At 37.4% G+C, this 23,436-nt stretch overlaps 1 protein-coding gene across 12 annotated transcripts in view; it reads right to left on the minus strand.

Moving 5' to 3' along the window:
- ARMC2 (armadillo repeat containing 2) overlaps positions 1–23,436 on the minus strand; it is a 104,419-nt gene that overhangs the window by 30,547 nt on the left and 50,436 nt on the right. For 11 of the 12 annotated variants that reach the window (XM_075414257.1, XM_075414256.1, XM_075414253.1 and 8 more), the window contains 5 exons: positions 16,818–16,888; positions 12,955–13,047; positions 8,227–8,405; positions 6,828–6,930; positions 4,065–4,285 (listed from right to left, as the gene is read on the minus strand). In XM_075414257.1, coding sequence (XP_075270372.1) covers positions 4,065–4,285; positions 6,828–6,930; positions 8,227–8,405; positions 12,955–13,047; positions 16,818–16,888 — 667 coding nt within the window. The remainder of the gene's footprint in view (positions 1–4,064; positions 4,286–6,827; positions 6,931–8,226; positions 8,406–12,954; positions 13,048–16,817; positions 16,889–23,436) is intronic. The other variant, XM_075414258.1, reaches the window with a different exon arrangement.

The following is a 23,436-nucleotide window of genomic DNA, read 5'->3' on the forward strand; positions in this document are numbered from 1 at the left end:
TTCAAAGTCCTCCAGCAGTAAATTCTATCAAGAGGCATCCTCACACAAAGACAGGTTGACAAGGAAAAGCAATGCAAAATAACTTATACACTTAAACGTGTGAGACAATGAAAATCAGAAGTTCATAGAAATATATATCCACAAAAGAACAGTTAGTACCCAAGTGAAATTTGAAGAGTGCAAATTATAATAATAGAAGCCAGCCAGACAGCAGACGAACTCAAGAGATGCTTGGATTGCTTCAAGCAGACACCACGATTTTGGGAGAAATGCATAACAACTGGCTCTAGCGATCCCCACCAGCCCTATCCTTATGTTGCCATGTGAAAGATCAAATTCACCCAAACAGAAAATTTAACAGCAGACAAATGTTATTTTTAAAGCAGAAGACATTGAAGTGCTTTTCAATCAAGGAACATGGAGTACTTGTTAAGTCTTGTCAGTGACACTTCAAAAATTTTGGCTTCTGAATAAGCGTTACCATATTTTGTATAAATATGATCAGACTATTAGGTGAAGTAACATAAAATGAGTCAAAGATGACCTTGGTTGCATGTCCTCTATTAAGGAAAAGTAATTATTATTACAAACGTTTTCATTCTTGTCTTGTGGTACTTCTGCATAAAATCCACTGTGTAACAATGAAGCAAGCAGTGTGGGACTTTATTCCCACAAAAAGGACCTGGCAAGATGACGTATCACACTGCCATCTGGTGACTGTGCAATTATGCGGTTAAAGAATGAAGAGTTGGTCCCAGTTAACCGAGATACTTCAGTTAACAGGATTAGGAGATGGCAGAGCCCCCCATCAGAGACCACTGTGACAATTTAAGGTGTTTTTCTTCTCCAATATAATTTGCTCTCTATTCCCAAAGACTTGTATTTATTCATTATTTCTGTATGTCACTGGATATTTGATCTTTTGCTACAAGTTAAAGTATGCTACAAAAACCTCCTTTGTGGAAGAAATGGTGCACATTAATGTAGATTTGTTGAAGAAACTAATATGAGAAAGTTGCACAGGAATTCCATGGCAACAGGATCACTACTTTTCTCACAAGAGGAAGGAAAAAGGGAGTATCTGTATTACTACAGAAAAGAATACAAACAAGTGAAACAGCAAACTCAGTAAGAGACAGCTGTCAGTATTGACTTTTCCACAAAATACTTGAGGCCTTCACAGAAACAGCCAGTCTATTCAAACTGTACAAAACAGTTTTGCTACATTTCCAATCATACTTAAAACAGCAGAGATAATGACAAAAAAAGTGTAAAATGTAACATTTTCCTTTCACATATTTGCAAATTGAACCCTTGATTTAAAAAAACTAAGTTTATCCACATACAAATAATGAAAGAAAAAACATATCTGCAAAGTTGTGAGGAAGTTCAGACAGCTAGCCAAAGAGCTGAAAATAATTTGATTCATTAGTTTTATTACTTGGACATCACTTGCTATTTTAAATGCCCCAACTGGCAAAAACTTCTTTTTATAACTATTTAACATAAACTTCCATCTCTTTCTACTCAACAGGATTCCCATTACATGTATTATATGATTAATGCCAACAGCAGCCAGCAAATGTCAGCAAGTAATATGCTTTGCTTCTAACCATCCCCTTCCTGCTCTCAGGAATATTTTTAAACTATATAGACATGAAAAGAGATATAGGATACATACCTCTAATTTAGGTTTTAAAATGCCTACACAAAACTACAACCTAAATTTCCACTCACTAAAATGACTGCACGGCTTCTATATGTGAGCAATCATACTCCTTCATCTAAGCTTACTTTTATTACAGTTTAGCTGTTCTAAGTCACGGTCTGTCACCTTCCAAATTACACTGGGAACAGAATCTATTCTGGACCCCCAATCCCTCCTCAATACTTTTCAAAAGGGGGTTTCTAACTAAACTGAGAGCCTAAGGCAGCACTGCAGTAGTACCAGGATTTACAAAGTCTAACCAGCAGCATTCAAGGAAAATATGGTCATTAAATTCTTGATTACGTGAAGACCTGAAGTTTGTACACCTCCTCTCAAAAAAGAAGCCTTGGAAATCCCACATAGATTTTTTGCATAGAATATAAGGTATGATATGAACAAAATGGCACAGATCATTTCAGAATTGTTTCGAAATTCACACTTCCACAAGAAAGCTAACATTTCCAATTCCAAAGATAGAAATGTATAGAAGAGAATTTTGTGATTAATACAGGAACTTAACGATGACAGGACCAGATAGAAAAGAAAACAGGAACACGACAAGCACAGAATTTCCAGTTTCATCATATACTCTCCCAGTCTTCAGCAAATTGCCACTTTGGGACTTCTTTAGCCAAACTTAAGTATGAAGCCACATCATTTCATTCAGTGCTTCACAGCACCTCCTAATCTGTTTATGTTTGTATTAAGATTGTACACACTATTCTGGAGATACATACCTCATAGCTCCACTAAAATAAACAGACAAAAATCAGTACCAGTAACGTGATGATGTAAGCTATCTGTTTTCCAATATAATTTCAAATCGTGTAAAAACCCTTGTTTGTAAGTTATTAGAGAATTAAAGAAATCTGGCATAATTAATACAGAAATTTAGGATAAACACTACCTCAGAAAATCATCCAATTCATTTTCCTGTGAAGCCCCAAAAGCTTACAACTATACCATTCACTAATCTTTACACCAATAATTTCCAAGCCAAATGCCAGGAATCTACCTGGCAAATCCCTGACAAATATTAAAAAACCCACAGCCAACGCATAACTTAAGATTTAGCTACATAACCACTTATTTCTAAAACACTAAGGTTTGAACACTTTTACGGCAAAGGATTAGTTTTCATAGCCATCACCCATCAAGGTACCTCGTATGTGAAAAGATGGTTTTGAGCCTGCTGCCTTCAAAAAGCTTCAAAAAATGGTGGCTTTTACAACTACCTTTTCCTGAAATTAGAGTTCTTCAAAAATACTTTGTCAAAGTGTCCTGGTTTTGGCCGGGATAGAGTTAAATCTGCTCCCAGTAGCTGCTGTGTTTTGGATTCAGTATAAGAAGAATGTTGATAACACACTGATGGTTTTAGTTGTTGCTAAGATATCAAGGACTTTTTTCAGTTTCCTACATTCAGCAAACGAGCAGGTGTGCAGGAGCTGGGAGGGAGCACAGCCAAGCAGCCAGCCCAAGCTGGCCAATGGAAATATTCCATACCACGGACATCATGCTCTGTTTATAAATGGGGGCTAGCTTGGGGGCAGTAATCTTTTTCATCCTTTTTTCCCCCGTGAGTTCAAACTTTTCCATGAGTTTGAACTTTTTCAGGACTTGCGCAAAATCCATGAGTTTCGCATTCCGCGATTGCTGCTTGGGGACTGGCTATGAACCAGTCATCAGGCAGTGAGAAAAAACTGTATTGTGTATTGCTTGTTTGCACATTCATTATTATTCATTATTCGTAGTAGTATTTCCTTTGTTGTCTTATTAAACTGTCTTTATCTCAACCCATGAGAGTTAACTTTAGTCCAACCTCCTCCACATCCCACTGAGGGGAGGGGAGGGGTGAGCTAGCAGCTGTCTGGTCTAAGTTGTCAGCTGCTGGGTTAAACCACGAGACAAAGAAATGTAGCCATATTTTCCTATGCGTTTTTTAAAATGCATTATTCTTGTAATAAGAAGCTTTTTGTAATCTCATAGAGTATTACAGAACTGGGTTGTATTTATTATTTCAGTTTAAAGAATTTAGACAGTGAACACATTTCTGTCTACTATAATATCCAGAACACAGCACCAAAAAGTAATAATAAGAAACTGCTTTTATTAGGCGCCTAAAAATATTTTTATTAACTTCAGAATTTCTAAAGCCTTTAAAACTGACTACACAAAAATATCTATGATGATTAAATTTAGGTCCTGAACAACTTCATGTAAACTTCTTAAAAAAGAAGTCTATTCAAATATAAGTACAACACTGTCAGTGGTACACAGGGTTAGCTTATCTCCTCTAATTACATTTTTAATTTGCCCTTGAAGTGTGTAATTTTTAGAAATAAAAGTAAATGCTAACCTGGACTAATAGGTGGCCCAAGTTGGAGAAATATGTGTCATTTTCTTTTATATTATTAATCTGCTTCATTAATTGTAGCAATGTTTCAATAGCTCCTTTGTTGACCATTTCATTAAGGAGTACTGCATTTCCAGACATGAATTTCATAGCTCCCATGCAATACAGGAGAGCTTCATCATTTTTGAGTAGATCTTCAGTTCTCAGGACCTCCAACAAACAATCTAAAAGGAAAATCATTATTCAGAGAGTCTAATATTAACATTTTTATTTGATACATTCCGGTCATTGAAGAGATTAACAACTGAAAAAAAAATATTTTTTTTCTTTATAATACATTTCTAATAAGCAGGCTAGAAAAACTTGAGTATTTGGATTGAAACCAAGAAACAATTGTCAATGAGTAAGAGAACGGGCCTGACTTTTGTTCTCCCAAGAACAAGCACCAGTTGTAAACACATAGCAGTAATCATTGAAATCCTCAGTCAAGATTTGCAAAACTGATTGTCCGTGCCTGGAATTTTAAGTACTAAACTTGAAACATTCTAAAGAGGTTTATTCCCACCACTTCCTCAAAAATCAAACGTCTTAAAGCATCTCAAATAGAGCACTACAAAGCACAGGTGCCTAATTCAGACCTCACATTTGAAGTCTGTTTATAGCTTTTTTAGATTTACTTTTTATGTAGGTAAATTTACTGTAAAAGTTTTGCTTTATGCTACCACTGTCGGATATCTGAAATGTTAAAATTAACGGTTGTTAGCACAAGCCCGATGTATCTTTCACAATCAAATTAAGACATTCTGAATTTGGTGGGTGTATCTTAAATAAGTAATCCTAACCAATTTTATACTTTTGAATTTCTAGTAACTGATTGATATTTACTTTTGCTTCCTGTGTTCCATGCAGCTGAATAAAAACATTTTCCCATCTTATTAAACTGAAGAGATTTCTAGAGGTTTTTTTGTCTCAAGTTGAAACTCTCTCCAAGTAGATGGGCGTATATGGATGAAGCACACACACCAGGCTCTTGCCCAAACTCTCACCCTCACCAACTGCCTAGCAGTCAGCTCAATCACCTGGGCTGTGGTAACGTGAGAAATCAGTTTCAGGTCCCTGCTCTGCTTAGTATCAAACAGGGTCTTGAACAGTAGTTGTCTATTTTGGGATGAAGAGTTAATTTATTTCTTCTACCGGAGCTGCTCCATTGTACATAAGTAGTTCACAGGGCCAGAGCAAGAAAAAGAAATCAAATCTATAACCCAGTGACTGCCAGCAGGAATCTGGGTGATTAAGATGATAACCCAGGTTCATGTCTTCAGCCTGGATAAGGTGGGTCCAAAACAAAGAGTGAACAAACAAACAAAACCCTACCAAATGTGTTTTCCTTCACTAGTTTTTAAAATACAGGGAATGAAGAGTAAGTGAAAAAAAAGAGAGTGAAGATGGAAGTGAGAGAAAAAAACCCAGTCCTTACACTGATACAGCCACTCAACTTGTCCAGACTTTTGTGTGATGCTAATCTCTACAAAACTGTAGTTTTCAGTATCCAAAGTCAGTTGAGCAACCTGAGCTGTTCTCTTTTCTCTGAGTCCTTTCCTGTTGATCTTACTACTGGAAAGACTTATATGGTCTTTACTTCTGACAACACTCACATACCAAGCTTTAAGACAATGAATATTCCCATCTATTTAAGTAGATATACATATATGTTTTAACTTCCACAAAAGCAAAATGCTTGCAAGCTCAAGGCCTACGTTAATAAAACATAATAAAGTTTTAATGAAAGGAATGACCATCAATCAATACTGGGTATCATTCGTACACTGTCATTTTTTTCATATTTCTTATATTTGCAAGGTGTGTGTGGATGACACAAAACCAGCTACAATCATGAAAGCGATCTTAGAGCCATTGCTGACAATTCTCCAAAATCATTAGCTCAATGTGCAGCAGCAGCTAAAAAAGCCAATGATTGTTCTCAATATCTTTCCTGATGACGGCCAACACCACAGACAGCATTTTTTTGCTTCTATAAAATTTGGTGCAGGCACATCTTGACGCACTTCTATAGACAGTTTTGTTCTGTACATCTCAAGAAGGATCGGCTGGAGTTGGAGAAGGTATAGAGAAGGGCTACTGAAACAACTGAATGACACAATATTCTTTCAAAGAGAGCTAAAATGCTGAGATGCCTCCATCTGAAGAGGAGAAGGCAGAAATATCTGAAATGACTGCAGTTCAAAAAAAAAATCACGAAGGTGGAGAGTAAGCTGATTGCAGAAACTCTTACAAATCCTGCAAAACTACAAGCAAGAGTATGATGAAAAGTAGATAGGTTTAAAACAGCAGACAGAAAACTTCTGGAACTTGTTGCTCTATGAGATTCTACAGGCAGACAGAATTAGAAACTTCAAAAAGGAACTAGGCAAATTAATGAAGAAAAGATCTATTAAAACAGACTAAAAAGGATTAGGCAGGGATGCATCACCTCATGTCCCTAACAGAATGTAACAATTCTAGATGCTAGCGTAGTACAGGGGAAATGGATCACAGAACACACGTAGGCTTCCATGCTCTCCCTAAACAGCATCCCCTATCGCCAGTGTTAGGACACAGAATACTGGACTAGATGGACTGCTAGTTTGACCTAGTCGGTAATTTTTAGTGTATGACTAAATTAACTCTGAGAATGTTTCTTGAAAGACGATCAATCTAACTACTGAATTTCAACATCTAACTTGTATACAAGAACAGAATACATACCCAATAATCTATCATTTTGAATGATGCAATCATTTTTTTCATTCCTGCAAATTTTAAGTGCAAGCTTGCAAACGCTGAGAAGATTTTTTCCATCCACTTTCATCTGCAAAGAAAGTAAAAGACATAAAAATCACAATGAAAATCTACATACAAAAATGAACCATAACACTTTACGAGTTCAGACACCATGGCAAACTTGTATTCTCAGAGACCTATTAAATTTCAGCTGAAATCCTGACAGTACACTGAGCCAAACTGAAAAGTTTGCAGAATTAAAGGACTCTGAAACCTAGTTAGTTTAAGCTCTATTTAGCAAACTGTGCTGACTGATTTTAAAATAGCAGATGATATATAAAATTTTTATGTATTTTCTGCAGCTAGTATATCAATAACTTGCATGGTTTTTTTCCTCTAATTCACTCTTACAAAGAAAAGCTGCACAGGATTCACTGGTTTGGCATCTACAGCCGTATCACAAAGAACTCTAGTACAACAGTACATATCATAATGAAAATTATTATAAAATATCAGAAAACAAGAACTTATGATGTACTAATGGTCATTGAGAGATCATGAAAGGGAAAGTAAAAGTGTTAAAAATACAATGACAAGTCTCTTCCTTTCCTCTGCATCTCAAGTGCAATTTCCTCTCTTGTTCATGACTTTTAAGAGTTTCCACAGAAAAACATCTGTAACAGAACTTTTTTTTGTGTTATGAGCATCACCTATGTAGTATCTGAATATATAATTACATCTTCTGATTAAAATAACACATGCTACCTTAAAGGAGAATCCGCCCACCCAACACACACACACAAATTACTAAAATGTCTACAACACAACGCTAGCTGGTATCCTTTCACCAGTGACTGTCCACAGCTTAGTAGAAGCTGAACCAATATGTTCAAAAGCACCAACTTAACTGTGAATTTTAACTGGAAATACTAGAGAAAGAGATAATCATACTCACTTTCAAAAAAAATCTGGTTTGGTATATTCAGATAAAAGTGTTTAATAAGGTCAAGATATTATTCAAAAAATAAGCTTTGTTTAGATGTGTAATTTTTCAAATTATTGTTTTGTTTAAACCCCTGCATGTGTATCCCAGCTTTGCACACTTTCTCTTTTCCATGCCTAAGCAATATTCCTGCCACAATACACCAGCTACATCTTTTCTGTCCCTCTTTCCTCCCCTAGACATAATTTCTCTGCAGAAAATAGGCTCCAACAAGTGCCGATCTGGCTGAATGGGGGACTAGTATCCGTATGGCAAGAAAAAGTGTGTAGGAAAGGGTTAGTTTAGACACAGTTTAAACGTATGAAATGAAAAACTAAACGCAAGTTGTAATTCACGATTTTGAGCTTCATATTCTACCAAACAGCATTTTAAAACACTTACTGCCAGAATAATCTTTGCCAGCTTCAGGCAAAGTGGATCTGAATCAATGTCTACAAGTTTATATAATGTCTTCAGAAGCACACGTCTTCTTTTAAATCTTTTTCCAAGCATATTTCCTTCATTCAAGGCTTGATAGAGGTCGGTGCAAGCCAGACAAAGATTTTCTACATTGTCTTCTACTTGAAGCGGTTGGGAGAGAAACATTAAAAAAAAAAAATATCAGTGCCATCTTTTCCAGAGCATCTCAATAGACAAAGACACAGGAAAACGAAATAAAGAATGGGTTGCACAATAACAAAAATAAGGTGCCCAATAAATCTCTTAAAATGATAACGCGATCCTCAGAAACAGTTTTATTCTGCTCTTTCAAAAAGAAGAGACTCAAGTCAAGAAATCACAGAGCCAAAATAATACCTAACGCTACAATTAAACTCACCTTTAATGCTTAATAATCAGATTGTCCAAATGTCTACCAGGAAACTGTGCATCTGAATATATTCTTTAAAGAGCTGCACTAACCATTACTTGTGAAAAAAAGACAATTAAGGAATATTTTTCTGCCCATATACATAAATTAATAGATCAAATCTTGCTGGGATTAAGAGCAAGTGAACGTAAAAACTCATTAGAACTCTCCGATGTATAGTAGAGGTTCAGGATATATTTGAGTGGACAGTTGGCCTATTGACAAAAAAGTCATCTATCTCCTACCCTGAGTCCCTCAGACACGATTTCAAAAATACAAAAATAAAACCTGTAGTAACTATTACAAATCTGCATCTCAACACAATGGAATCATGTACCTGTTTACGTTAGAGGGACAAGGAAAAGTCTTGGCTATTTTTTAAATTCAAAAGTGAGGGTTCTTTTTTCTTTTCTCAAATTTGCTTTTGTCTATAAGGTAACACTAATAAAGCACCACAAATAAAGCACTTAACTGCCTGTATAAACTCTGCATTTACTCAGGAGGTACTTCACAGCTGAAATAGAGTCATATTCAAGGAGGCAAAGCACTTATGCTGAAATATACGTGGACAGGAAATTACGACAAAAAACATTATATCTAAGTCCCTAAACCTGTAGGCAGATTCAAGGACCCACCTCTCACACTGAGCAGTGCCTGGAAACTCTGAATTTGCAATCACCATACTCAAGGAACAGCAGTGACTATTCCATTTCTACTCCCATTGTGACAGAAAATTTAACAAAATTTAGCATAATTCTAAACCCTCTGCTCCAGTAAGCAGTGAAACAGGAGTGGCAAGGAACCAAAACTGAAAGGTCTCCACTCCATTTCATAAAAATTAACAACTACAAAATAATTCATCACTCATCCCATGGGACATTTTTGAAGTTTATCCTCCCTTGAGTACTGGAATGTAAAAAAATAAAGTATTTGCTCCTCTAGACAAAGAGACTGTCGCGATTCTATTTGTTTTTGTCATATAACAATCATCTCAAGCGCATAATATTCATAAGATTTTAGACAATAATTAAGTTCCAGGTTAAAGTTCGGATTTGTTTTTGAATGGAAAGTTTTCTGCAAATATTTTTCAGGGAAGAAGGGGAAGAAAAAGGCGCTTCTTGATTCATATATAAAAAACTAGATGCGACATAAATGGATGTGCAGAGTAGTTGAAATGTATGAAGCAAGTGACTACACACAAAATTTAAAAATACTGTATTAGCACAGAATCATAGAATAGTTTGGGTTGGAAGGGACCTTACAGATCATCTAGCACAACATCCCTGCCATGGGCAGGGACACCTTCCACTAGACCAGGCTGCTCACACAGCTTGACACAGCTTGGTGTCGTTGGCAAACTTGCTGAGGGTGCACTCAATCCCACTGTCCATGTCGCCAACAAAGAACTTAAACAGCTCTGGTCCCAATACCGACCCCTGAGGAATGTCACTTCTCACTGGTCACCACTTGGACATTGAGCCATTGACTGCAACTCTTTGAGTGCAACCATCTCGCCAATTCCTAATCCACTGAGTGGTCCATCTGTCAAGTCCATGTCTCTCCAATTTAGAGACAAAGATGTTGTGCGGGACAGTGCCAAACGCTTTGCACAAGTCCAGTCCAGACGTTAGTTGCTCTTCCCTTATCCACCAATGTTATAACCCGGTCATAGAAGGCCACCAGATTTGTCAGGCATGATTTGCCCTTAGTGAAGCCATGCTGGCTACCATGAATCACCTCATTTTCCACGTGCCTTAGCATAGTTTCCAGGAGGATCTGCTCCATGACCTTGCTGGGCACAGAGGTGAGACTGACTGACCTGTAGCTCCCCACGTCTTCCTTTTTACCCTTTTTAAAAACGGGCGTTACGTTTCCCCTTTTCCAGTCAGTGGGAACTTCACTGGACTGCCATGACTTCTCAAGTATGGTGGATAGTGGCTTAGCAACTTCATTTGCCAGTTCCCTCAGGACCTGCAGATGCACCTCATCAGACCAACAGATCTCAAAATATTAAAGTTATGGAATTCTAACATTCATTTTGATAGGAAAAACTGCAATTGTGCAGTAAACAGCCTAAATAAAGCAATATAACACGCAGCTGCAGGAGACGATGCAATTCAGTTACAATCTGTGTGAATATTCAAGAAGCAGTAAAACTCTTAAGATTTATGTAGTGCTACATTCAATCAACTGGTGAGAAAGTATCATTAGATAATTTCATCTATTATTAGAAAAACTAAGCCATAACCAAGTTTTTAAAAAAGCTAAAAAAACCCCCAACACACTAACAACAGAATCACAGAATGGTAGGTGTTGGAAGGGACCTCTACGGGTCATGTAGTCCAACCCCCCTGCCAAAGCAGGGTCACCTACAGCAGGCTGCACAGGACCGCATCCAGGCAGGTTTTGAATATCTCCGGAGAAGGAGAATCCACAACCCCTCTGGGCAACCTGTGCCAGGGCTCCGTCACCCTCAAAGTAAAGAAGTTCTTCCTCATGTTCAGGTGGAACTTCCTGTGCTTCAGTTTGTGCCTGTTGCCCCCTGTCCTGTCGCTGGGCACCACTGAAAAGAGTCTGGCCCCATCCTCTTGACATCCACCCTTAAGATATGTATAAGCATTTATAAGGTCCCCTCTCAAGTCTTCTCTTCTTCAGGTTAAACAAGCCCAGCTCCCTCAGCCCTTCCTCACAGGAGAGATGCTCCAGGCCCCTCATCATCTTCGTAGCCCTCCGCTGGACTCTCTCCAATAGTTCCTCATCTTTCTTGAACTGGGGAGCCCAGAACTGGACGCAGTACTCCAGATGGGGCCTCACTAGGGCAGAGTGGAGAAAGGGGAGAACCTCCCTAGACCTGCTGGCCACAGCCTTCTTAATGCACCCCAGGATACCACCGGCCTTCTTGGCAACCACGGCACACCACTGGCTCATGGTTAACTTGTCATTCACCACGACTCTCAGGTCTATACTGGTGTATGGGGTTGTTCCTCCCCAGGTGCAGGACCCTACACTTGCCCTTGTTGAACTTCACGAGGTTCCTCTCCACCCAACTCGCCAGCCCATCCAGGTCTCGCTGAATGGCAGCACAGCCTTCCAGTGTATCGGCCATGAATGAAAGCAAATCAAGTAAAGACTGAGGGAAGAAAAGGGGCATGAAAATTGATGTTCCTTAGTTACATTCATGACAAGGGAAAGACCTGACCAGATTTTTACCTCTAAATAATATTTTGCTTACCTATAAAGAACATCTCACTACGCAAAACTAACTCGGTGGCTCGTATTTGGCAATCTCAGCATTAAGCAATGAGAACGTGAAACTGCATAGCTGTTTTCAAATTTCCTGTTCACTGTTTTTCTACACGTCAGTGACAGATGTGGGAATGAGAATCCTGTCTTTTTAAAACAATGATATAGCTTGGGAATCACTCAGTACTGTACAGGTGTTTCATACTCATCAACATCTGCAAAATTATGCAAAAAAAAAAAAATCTCATCCATACCACGCTATAATGAACACTGCAGAAAAAATTCTCATCTGTACCATGCTACAATGAACACTGCAAAAGATCCTGTAAAACAGAATCAGTCCCCTAACTTGACACTCACTTTTAACCACTTGTAAAAACAAATGTACTTCCTATATTGCCACCATTCAAATAAATATAATGTCTATACAAGTCACCAAAACAACCTTTTGAATGAAACATTAAAATGGATTTCAGAGTTCTTTCTTTCAAGCCATACTTAATTTACACAATTTTGCTTCAATGGTCTGGGTCATTACATACTTTTCTGAAACATCTAACACTTTAAACACAAATGGAAATTTTCATTAAGATTTCCATAATTTTCTAAAATTAACTGAGATCTTCAATACAGTCTATGCTTAAAACAGTGCATCTGTGCAGTACTTTATTCTTAAAATTATTACCTCACCACTGACTGCTAAGCTGGCAGAGCTAGATTGTCTAAAATGAGGGAATGTAATCAGACAAGATCTTCTCTAAACCAGGTTTTTTTTTTTCAGAATCACAGAATGGTTGAGGTTGGAAAGGACCTCTGGTGCAAAGCCCCTGCTGAACCAGGGCCACCTAGAGCCAGTTGCCCAGGCCAGTTGTACACTGCAAAGTCACTGAACATACAAAAGCATAAAAAGCTACATAGTCCAACTACTGTTATTCTTTTGTAGTAAACACAAATGAGTCCCACGCTTCCTGCAGGAAATGGTACAGAAAATACATCTTTTCAAGAACAGTATTACCCACCTTTTTCCAGTTCATGCAGAATTGGTAGAATCTTTACATGCCAAAAGATTGCTTCCTCTTCTGATTCATTTATTCTTGTTTCATCCTCTAAGCCTTCAAAATACATTCAAAATAAAAGCACATATTCAGTGAAGGTTTCAACTTTTACACAAATAAATAGCTACAAATACTTTACTCCTCAGTCAGGAGAAATAAAAAATCTAAAAAATGTCACATTTTTGCTATACTCCATGTAATTCTACCTATTCAAGCTTTTCGTTTTATTTACATTTTTTTTTAAAAAAAGCTTCAAAAAAACTAGATGAATAAATGTTTTGATATGTAAAGCTGCACTATAAAGCCAGATTTGTTTTTGTTTGCTGACATTAATGTTTCATTTGAACACTGAATTGGAAGGTAATGACTACCTTTTACATCAACACGTCCTACTATTTTTCAGCTCTGTGTCCACGTGACAGCTTATTCTGTGTTAAAAACTATCCATACTACAGACAATCCTCTACGGTTGTACAATTTTATCTAGTACACATGCACAATATTGCACTCAGCTTGGTTAACTGACTCTTTGTTCAGTTAGGGAAAAACAGTCTTGTTAGTTGTTATATCCCGGTAGCAATTCTAACCACTTCATGCAATCAGTTTTGAGAACTTCTTCACTAAATTTTTGTAAAATGAATGTTTCCCTCCTATTCTTTGTTACATTAAACAATTTCTCACACAGTATCTTGGGAAATGAATAGCGAACTACAGATGTATGAAGGATGTTTTGCTGCCAATAAACATGTCAGAAACCTTGAAGGCAACCAACTTTCAGTTTTTTTGGCCATCCTTCAGCAATTTCCCCCACAGTGACTAAGAAAGAGCTACCATTCATTATCAGAAACCTTGTCCACTTCAGAAAGAGAAGTTTTAAAAAATACTTCAGCTTTTTTTATACTTTACTTCAAAGGAAAAAAAAATTAAAAAAAAAAAAAAAAATCTATCAGCAGACATCAAGTTAAAAATTAGTAGACCAAAAAATCAGCGGTCTGGAATTCTGAAAACAAGACTGGGAGCTTGAATCTGTTTTCAGACTGGACAAGGGAGTTGGTAAAACACAGTTCACTAAAAAATAGGTTCCAGGATTGACTTGCATATGGATGCAGTATCACTGAGAATTATTCCAACTTGCTGAACACCCTTTTCACATTCACCTGGCACTATGTGAAGTGACAGAATTCTGGTCTTGACCATTGGCCCACTACAGGTGGAGAGCCAGAGTTTCTGTGCAACTTAAGTTTTAAAGGATCTAACAATTGCTTACAATGTAAGTAAAGTGCATGTAGGCATATTTCTGGAGTTCAAGATTAGGTTAAGCTCCTTATCTTGCAGGCTGCCAAAGTTGTTATAAAGATTGGGTTCGGCTTGTTGTTGTTTACTTTTATTTTTAAATAGAGAAATAAAAGTCACACAACTCCACTAAATAACATGAAGAAAGTCATTAAGACTAGAATATATAAATTTTTTTAAGTGACTTGTTTGTCAGAAAGTGTCTCCTACTGTTCATTACCAGCTTTTGCATTTAAATGACAATGTAAATTCTTACCGTAATCATTATCAAACACAAAAAATACTGTACTACATGAGAACACTGATATTAAGGTTTGCATCATGACAACAGTTATCTCAGACCTTAAAAAAATTACTGTCTAATGAGCATTACTTGGAACAATGAAACAATTAAAAGCTCCCTGACTCTTTTAAAAACTTGCTCTTTAAAAAAAGAGTCCAGACTCTTTTTGTCTACCTGTATTAACTGTCTACCTATATTTCACACAGAACTAATCTATCAATTATATCTATTTCAACAGATGATACAAAAATGCTGCTGTTTCGTAAGTAATACACTGGTATGTTATTACAATAACTATATATTGTTATGTGCATATATCCATATTAGTATATGTTATTAGGTAATACTACTATTATTTTGCAGCTTTTTTTTTTTCCTAGATCAAATGAGTTAGTCTTATTTAGATCAACAAGTAGCTTAATTAATAAAACACTATGCGGCATTTGCAGTGAAGTGAAAGTTCTGCTCCAGATAATATAAAAGCACAGCTGAACTGAGAACACTAGAATAGTTTGCACTGTTCCTTCCTGCCACAAAACCCACATATTGACTCAATTACTTCTTTTCTTTCCAATTTGTAGCTACCTCTCAAACTGAAAGATGAGACTGACTTTCTAACTATGCACATGCTTAATTTTCTTAAGCAAGAAATAGAATAGTTCACGTATGCATTTGCAAATATGACCAAACTCCTCACTAGAAAACAAATTAACAAAGCTATTCAATGTTTAGTTGAGAACAAAAAGAACTGATTTTTTGTGCACTCTGCTGCAGTTGTCTCACATTCATCAGAAAAATACAACAACCTAAAAGTCATAATGGCATATTTTTGTTAAACAATTATCGCTTGTAACTAGGAAAAAAAAAAGACAATCAGCTTTTACTAAATAATATTAATCCTCGCAGTAAGAATGAACAGAAAATACATGTTTATAAACAAAAGCAACATTAATAAATTGTAAATCTGCATGTGTCTCTGTCCTGGGAGATTTTTAAGGTGCTGATAAAAAGATATGGCACTAGTTGTATTTAAAATATTGCAGAAGCTGTCCTGAACCTTCTAATTGAGTGAATCACAATTAAACAGCAAAAATAGTCAAGCAAAAGAATTCAGCAAGTTGGAAGTTCATTGTCTCAGTTTTTCATAGGTCTTAACCACAGCTTTGCATTCTGGTCAAAAAAAAAAAAAAATCACTAATCAGTCTACATTTATTGGTTGCTGTTTTTAGCATGTAAATACAAGAGCCTTAGCAACACTGAGCTTTCAAAAGCTGTGTACTGCCTGACTTCTCATGTTTAGCCTCTTCACAGAATACTGAGTAACTATGAATATATCAATATTAAAACAGTCTACCTCCTCTCTAAAATCTGAAAGTATAAACACAAATCATATCAGAAAATAGAAATAATCTGTAAATTAACACTCCCCCCAGGACCCCATTATAGAGAATAAATTACCGAGAATTGCTACTGCACAAACTAAGGAAGCTCCATAATGTCAAAAAAAAAGACGACATAAAAAGAAACAATCCTAATAACACACATGACTTTTTCAATAGCACCAATAAAACAGCACAAATAAATTAAAAGTCTTATAAACAGAAAATACAGCCCCACAGAATACTAACTCCCATGACATGGTAAATACTCTCAGCTCCTCTGAAGGGAATGAAAGCACAGCACATTATAGCCTTTGCCAGAACGATCCAGAATAGTGCAACTTCTCAGTTCTAGAAAAGTAGTAATAAATAATAAATAATAATAGCAGACTAGAAACTTCAGGTTTCCATGCCAGACTCTCCAATATGCACTTGCCATGTATGAAACATGCCAGATATCAGCAAATATTAATTAAAATCTGTTATGTAAAATTAGCAAAATGTATGCCTACACGGCAATCCAGAATCTGTATCTTCAGCTAACATAGCTTGGCATAACTTTATTAAATAGTTTCTGTGCAACTATGCCAGTTTACAAAAAGTGATGGGCAAACAAGGTGTTAACGGATTGGCAAATTCTGAAGCCTACATATGGGAAAAACAAGAGAGAAAATATCAACAGATTTTTAGAGTGAAGATGTCTTGAATACTGTTTCTCTTTACCAACAACAGTAAAAAAAACCAGTACAACTAGAACATCAAAAATATTGTTCAGTGAATAAATAAGAAAATTATCTTCAAATCACAAAAACCAGATTATTTCTATTTGAATATATTTCTCATTTTTAGACTGGAGATTCTATTTGAAGTACCTGTTACCCTTCTCTTCCAGCCTGTAGTCCTTGGCCATGGTGAACTTGTGCCAGGCTTTTTCAACCGGTCACTAAAAGATACAGTATAGACACACACAAAGTATATCAGAATATAATGCCCAAAATGCTTCTTCCTTCACAGGCATGCAGTATGAGATCTGCATATTAATAACTAATTGGAAGAGGTTATAAGTTATTTTACTAAGTCAGTAGGTTACCTGCTCATTAAAAATGACATATAAACACAGCTTCCTCCGGTATGTATTACAGAAAGCTCCTTCAGACGTACTGACGTGTTCACACCACACGAGGTCACCATCAAGGAACACAAAACCTAAAGCATCACCACTTGTGCAATCAAACTGAAAGCTGAACCAAACTGAACTCAGAAAGATCCAATTTTTAGTCTCTCATCAGTTTCATTAACTGAATATAAACTCAACTAGCTTCAAATTGGAAGTTCATCCACTTCACAAAGAAAGTGATTTCTTCTGATAGAATTAACACTTACAAAAGACTTCACGAGAAGAATTTTAAAAGGAACAAACACTTTAGTAACCTTTCATGTAAATATTAAATGTGAACTATTGCTAACTGCACAGTGGTCACTAGTTCTGTTAGTACAAGAAACACATATGCTGTCCTTTCTTTGTGAAGCAACAGTAGTGCCATCCTTCCTGCTGAACGTATTAATCTTTCTTTTGCCAGAGGAAACTACTACACACATCTGTGATAAATCTGTTTGCCTAGCTACACACTCAAGCAGCACTGATGTAAAAGAAATATACAGGATATAGACTCTCTTTGCTATTAAACAAGAATCTTTCCTCCTTTAAATTCTATAGTAAAGACAAAGGTCTTAATCTATGTTTTCTATTCTCATTATATATTTACTTTAACACTTCTTATCCCATTTATAGTTCATGTAGTAATACAACCTAATCTCCTAAATTTCCTTCTAAAGATAGCAGTAGTGTGTTAGCAATATTATTTCCATTTTTTTAACCTGTTAATTTAGTTGCTACAAGGCTTAAAGCTAAACTGTTGTTTAAGTGGTTTGCTGGATTGGCGCCTAAATCCTGTCTGCCAGTCCAGACAGAAGATGTAAGTCATCCATCAACAGATGGAGACAGAATAAAAGACAAAGCTCTTGTAAGATCACTTACCTACAAAAGGGACTGGATAGCTCGCTGTGATCAGTCAAAAATTTCCCAAGCAATCACATTACAGAGGAACACTTGCTTCATTATCGCTAACAGTGAATAATGATTTCTCTTTACAGCATGAGGATTTAAGTGCTCCAAAATCCAAATGCTTACACAAACTATCTTGAAATTATTTCAGCTCATATATGGCAATTCCTACTCCTCTGGGGAAGCAATGCTTTTAAAAAAGAAAAACAGACAACGGCTTGCATCTCTGCTCTAAAATAGACTGACCATCTGTAAGAAAGAGGGTTTCTACAGCACACATTAAACACAGTTCAGTGTACTAACAGAAATCAAAATTTAGTTCCATTTATCTTGTCCTGCAAACTTTAATAGTTTAAGAAATTATTCTATGAGGCTCAGTCACCCCTGAAATTAAGACTATAACCTGAAAGGACACTGGATAAGCAAGAGAGTAACAACTTCAGTCGCCTAATACTAACTCAGCTATAATCAGAAATCAGTATCTTGAGAATTATACGTAGGCATGATGATACTATCTGCCCATATGAATATGGATGTTTGAGTTTGCTTTCCTCAGAAAAAGTTTTGTAACTATATGCTGTCTATGCATCTTCCCCTAAAACGTAAATCCACACGACGAATTCAAGAAACCTCAACAAAGACAATCCTACAAGTTCCACAGGAAACAAAAGCAGATGAAAATATACTGAAGCAAAGGATGTGGTAACCTGAAGACTCGTCAGAAAAAAAGTTTGGTTGGAACCGGCGATTTCTTTAACACCAGTATCAACCAGTTTAGAGACCTATGCGAGCAGGAAAGCAGATTATTGCACTGCTGGTATTCACAGAACTATCTGTACGTTTGGGCAACATCTTTGTAAGTTAAACAGCTTAACGTGAACTGTCATTATTTTCAGAAAAAGAATACACTGAATATGTACATAAATGAGAATGACTGGTGGGCAGGCTTATCTTTAGGGAGAATGCACAATTTATGAATTCTGTGATAGATTATAAAATCCCTTTATGTATCTCTACCATGCTGCCAACCCCATTTTAGTTAGAGACTTTTGTTTCTTTGTTATCTTCTCACTTTCATGCAGGGCTGAAACTTAAGCAGCAATATCTTGTTAAGAACCATGCAGTTAAAATGTAATCAACCTACTCTAAAAAATAAGTTACCTACTATTGAAGGGAACTGGCTTGTCAAGAGAGTGGTTACCTTGGAAACAAAGTCAATTGGCAGAAATCTGATCATCTGATAAGGAACTCATCAAGAAATCAACTGACAGAGGCTCTGATGATTTCCAGAAGAAAAAAGAACTTGGCAACTGGATCATATCTATTCCTCTCATACAAGGGAGATCATAGTAGCCCGTATGAGGAACACTGGTTTCTTGGATCTACACAGACTATGAGGACTTCTAAAAGGAAGGTGAGCCAACATCACAATAGCGTGTTCAGCATTTTTCCCTGGTGAAAGAATGCATAATTAAGAGAAAGCAGCATTCATTTAGAAACTCTGCATGTTTAGATGTTTATTTGTTCGTTCTTGCCATGAGCCTCTTGTTAATAAGCCTGCAAACTCTCACCTTCAGTGGTATTCCAGGGAAAGCTACATTTCTAAACACTGCATCCCAGAAACAAAGGATTGGGCTAGTTCTCTCCAAAGCAGCTGCACACAACAGCAAGGTCTGATTCACAAACGTAAGATCCCAGTGGAGGAATAGTGCTTGGGCTCTTCCCTCATACTGTGGAGCCTTAAACACCCGAGAGCCTGGCTACCTCTTTATTTGTAAAATAGAGTCTGGCAACGGGCCTGAATTTTGGGCCACACCTCTCCACATAGTTATTGTCTTAGCATGGACCCTGCTACGGTTTTGGCCCAAGAAAGGTAGTACTTTCCTTGACAAATGCCTGGGCACAGGGCACAGACAAGCAGGAGGCAGGGACACTCCCAGCCAATACTTCACGTGTGGTAGGGAGGAGGTTAAAAACAATTTCATTTTATTAACACTACACATGACACAACAGTTGGCCACCAAGCCAGAGACTAAGTCCTTTGTTTCATTTTTATTAATTATTAGTACAGATGTAGGCCTGGTGCCTCACCCATTATTTAGTTACCAGTTAAGAGGGACACATAGCCTAATACTAACAAGTCAATGCTTCTCTACAGAATTGTCTCTAACAAGCACCTTTGATCAGTGAGGTAGCAAAGCTTAATTAGACAGAAAAGAGAACATTATTATCTTTTCTGAATTGTTGAACTTGAAGGCATTCCCTCTAGATATTACTCTCTCCTCTCCTCATAGTAAGGTTCTTCTAACATCTACATATTCTTACAACTTTGGAAGGCAAAACTAGAAAATACAGAAGTGGGAGAAGAACAGAGGAGCACAGTAACTGAGACAGCGCAATAAGGGATGAACAGGGAATTCAAAAGGGATTTCAACAGGGAATAAGAAAAAGATAAGGGCAATAGGTATGGAAAAGGCTGTAAATCCCATACTATCCGCTTCTGCAAGTGCCAAGATCTCACTGGACTTTGTTCCTCCAGAGATTATGAGCCTCTTTTCTTGCACCCAAGTAAACTGAATCTGTGGACAATCTCCCTTGAAGGACAGGAACTGGGACTAGCCCATGTAAACGGGAATCTGAACAGTTTTACAAAGGCAGTGAGCTACTCACATACAGACCGTGCACAGCATGCCCTGAGTAAATACTGTGAGGAAGCCATACACAGTATACACTAGCTGGTGTCTGGAAACACATTTATTTTCTATTTTTAAAGAAAGAAATGAAAATGAATTACCAACTTTGTTATCTAGAAGATAACAAGATTCTGCAGAGCACCCTTAACTTTGTATTTATCAGTATCCTTTGTTGGTGAATTCTACCTGACTGCTTAAGGCAACTTTTTTGGGGTGGGGTGGTGGTTGAAGACATCAGAAGAATCAAATTGGTTTCTATTGACAGAAATAGAAGAAATATTAGGCTTAACATCCAAGCACTTCATGGAGACTCACTAACAAAACACCATTTTCTCTCAGTCAGCTCTACACAAAACTTTCCACAGAGCAGTAAATCTCAAACACCAGCAACACTTAAACCCGAAAAGGTAACTAGGAAGATACTTGGAAAAACACACAGCACACTGCCTTCTGAAGCATCACCTGCATAAACTACAATAATACTAAAATTTACAGAACACACATTGGCACACATTTTATAAAAAATATGAAGCAGAATACGGTCTAGTTAGTCCAAAAGCTTGTCTTCAACTACCTCTTTCTAGTGGACCAGAAGACAACATAAAACTGGTAAGCACAGACACACACAGAAAAACCTCTTCTGCAGTTCCTTCCTGATGACAAGCCTTAGTCTGTGTTGCCGCCACATGAAAGATGTCTTATTCTCCATGTGCTCTCAACAACACATTGGCCTCATTGCTAACTTCTAGCAGCATTTTCTAAAGTAAAGTAATATTTAGGTGGGGGGTGGGATTCAGTTTATTTTAAAATACATTTCTAAGGCATTAGAGTTTACTGCCTCTCAATTTCCTTTTATTTCTTTGATGCCCTTTTTCTGACATTAGAAAACTGTAATTATGAGCATACAATTTCTACACATCTATATCTGCAGAGCATTTGCTATAACTGTAGAACAACAATTCTAATCTTCCAAGTTCCTTCCTCATAAGCAAATCTAAGCCCCTCGTAGTTTCATTCTTTCTCCTTAGAGCCCTTTTATTTTTCATCTTTATTTTGATAGGGTAAACAAAACCAGTGGTACTTAATCTAAAAGTACACTAGCTATTTATGTAACAAAAATTCACAAAAGCCGTAACAGTTTATGCTGAAAGTCCACCTTGCTCAGTGTCTTCTAACAGTGACCAAAAAGCTTCTTGGATGCCTCCAGCAAATAGAGGGTGCTGTTGGGGTGCCCTGCCTGCAGCTCTCCTTCAGTTTCTACCTTCAAGTTTTTCACCCTGATGATTTCCTCGTCTCTTCTTTTTTCTTCTATTTTCCCTCAATAGTCACTCAATTTCTCCCCAATGTATTTTGCTTCATTCCAACTTCTTCAGCCCCCACAAACTTCCTTTCTTCCAAATAATTTAAAAACCAAAACTGTGACTGAAATTTTTACAAATTTTATTTTGGATCCTTGATACATCAATGTTTTCAGGTCTTCAAACATCTAGGAGAGCAATGTCTAACTTTGCACAAGGCTCAAAAAACGGCCTAGGCACTGCAGTAAGTAAAAGATGCAGACTGTTTATACATAAATACAAGTACTGAACATCTGATTTTACAAACATACGTTGTGTGCATTGGAAAGCCAGACATGATGTATCTACACCCAAAAATCAAGACATGTCACTAAGTGTTAAGAAGAACAGATTTAAAGCAATGCTAAGCAGATCCTGGGGGCCTGCTCAGGCAAGTCAGATGTATCAAAAGCACTACCAGGCACAAATGTGTTCTTTCAGACTAGATCAGAGCGCAGTCCCCCCAGCCGTGGGTAATCCTGAAACAGGTAAGCCATTTAGAACGACTGTTCTTTGAGCTGTTACTGACATATATTCAGAGTGTGACTACATCTACACTGTAATCTGGGTTTATTTTTAATGCTAGCAGTATCCAGCATGGCATGCCTTCTCTTGCTAAAGGATCATTTGGCTATTTAAGCAGTTGTGTATTTTCCTTTCAACTAAAAATTCCCAAATTCTATATGGACTACCAAGGCAAAAGCTGCAAGGATGTGCTGCGAAAGTATATACAACCAGTAAGTCTCTAAAAAGAACAGTCACAGGTAAAAAACTACTTTTTTCCTCTTTTGATTGCCTGCCATGGGGGAGAAGAAAGAGCTCTTGTCACACAACCAGTGAGGGTGTCACAATACACCCTCCCTTCAGGTATTTATACACATTGGTAAGACCCCTTCCGAGCCTTCTCTTCTCCAGACTGAACAGTTCCAGGTCTCTCAGCCTTTCCTCAGACAAAGGATTCCATCATCTTAGTAGTTCAACTCTCTCCAGCTGCACCATATCTGTATTGCACTGGGGAGCCCAGAACCAGACCCAGCATTCCAGGTGTGGTGGAGGTTTTCAACACATGACTGAACAGGATGCTAGATAATCTCACCTAGGCTCCCTTTTCCACAAAAGGTTGCACCAGATGATCTTTTGAGGTCCCTTCCAACTTGAGCTGTTCTATGAACCTGGTGTCCACCAGGACCCCCAGGTCTTTTTCCACAAAGCTGCCTCCCAGTTGGATGGCCCCCAGTATATACTGGTGTCTGGGGTTGTTCCTCCCCAGGTGCAGGACTTTGCACTTGCCTATGTTAAACTGCACGAGATTCCTGTCAATCCACTTCTCCAGCCTGTCGAGGTCCCTCTAGATGGCTGCACAACCCTCTGGCATATCAGCCAATGGTTTATTTAT

This window comes from Opisthocomus hoazin, chromosome 2 (genome assembly GCF_030867145.1).
Source record: "Opisthocomus hoazin isolate bOpiHoa1 chromosome 2, bOpiHoa1.hap1, whole genome shotgun sequence".
Classification (NCBI taxonomy): Eukaryota; Metazoa; Chordata; class Aves; order Opisthocomiformes; family Opisthocomidae; genus Opisthocomus; species Opisthocomus hoazin.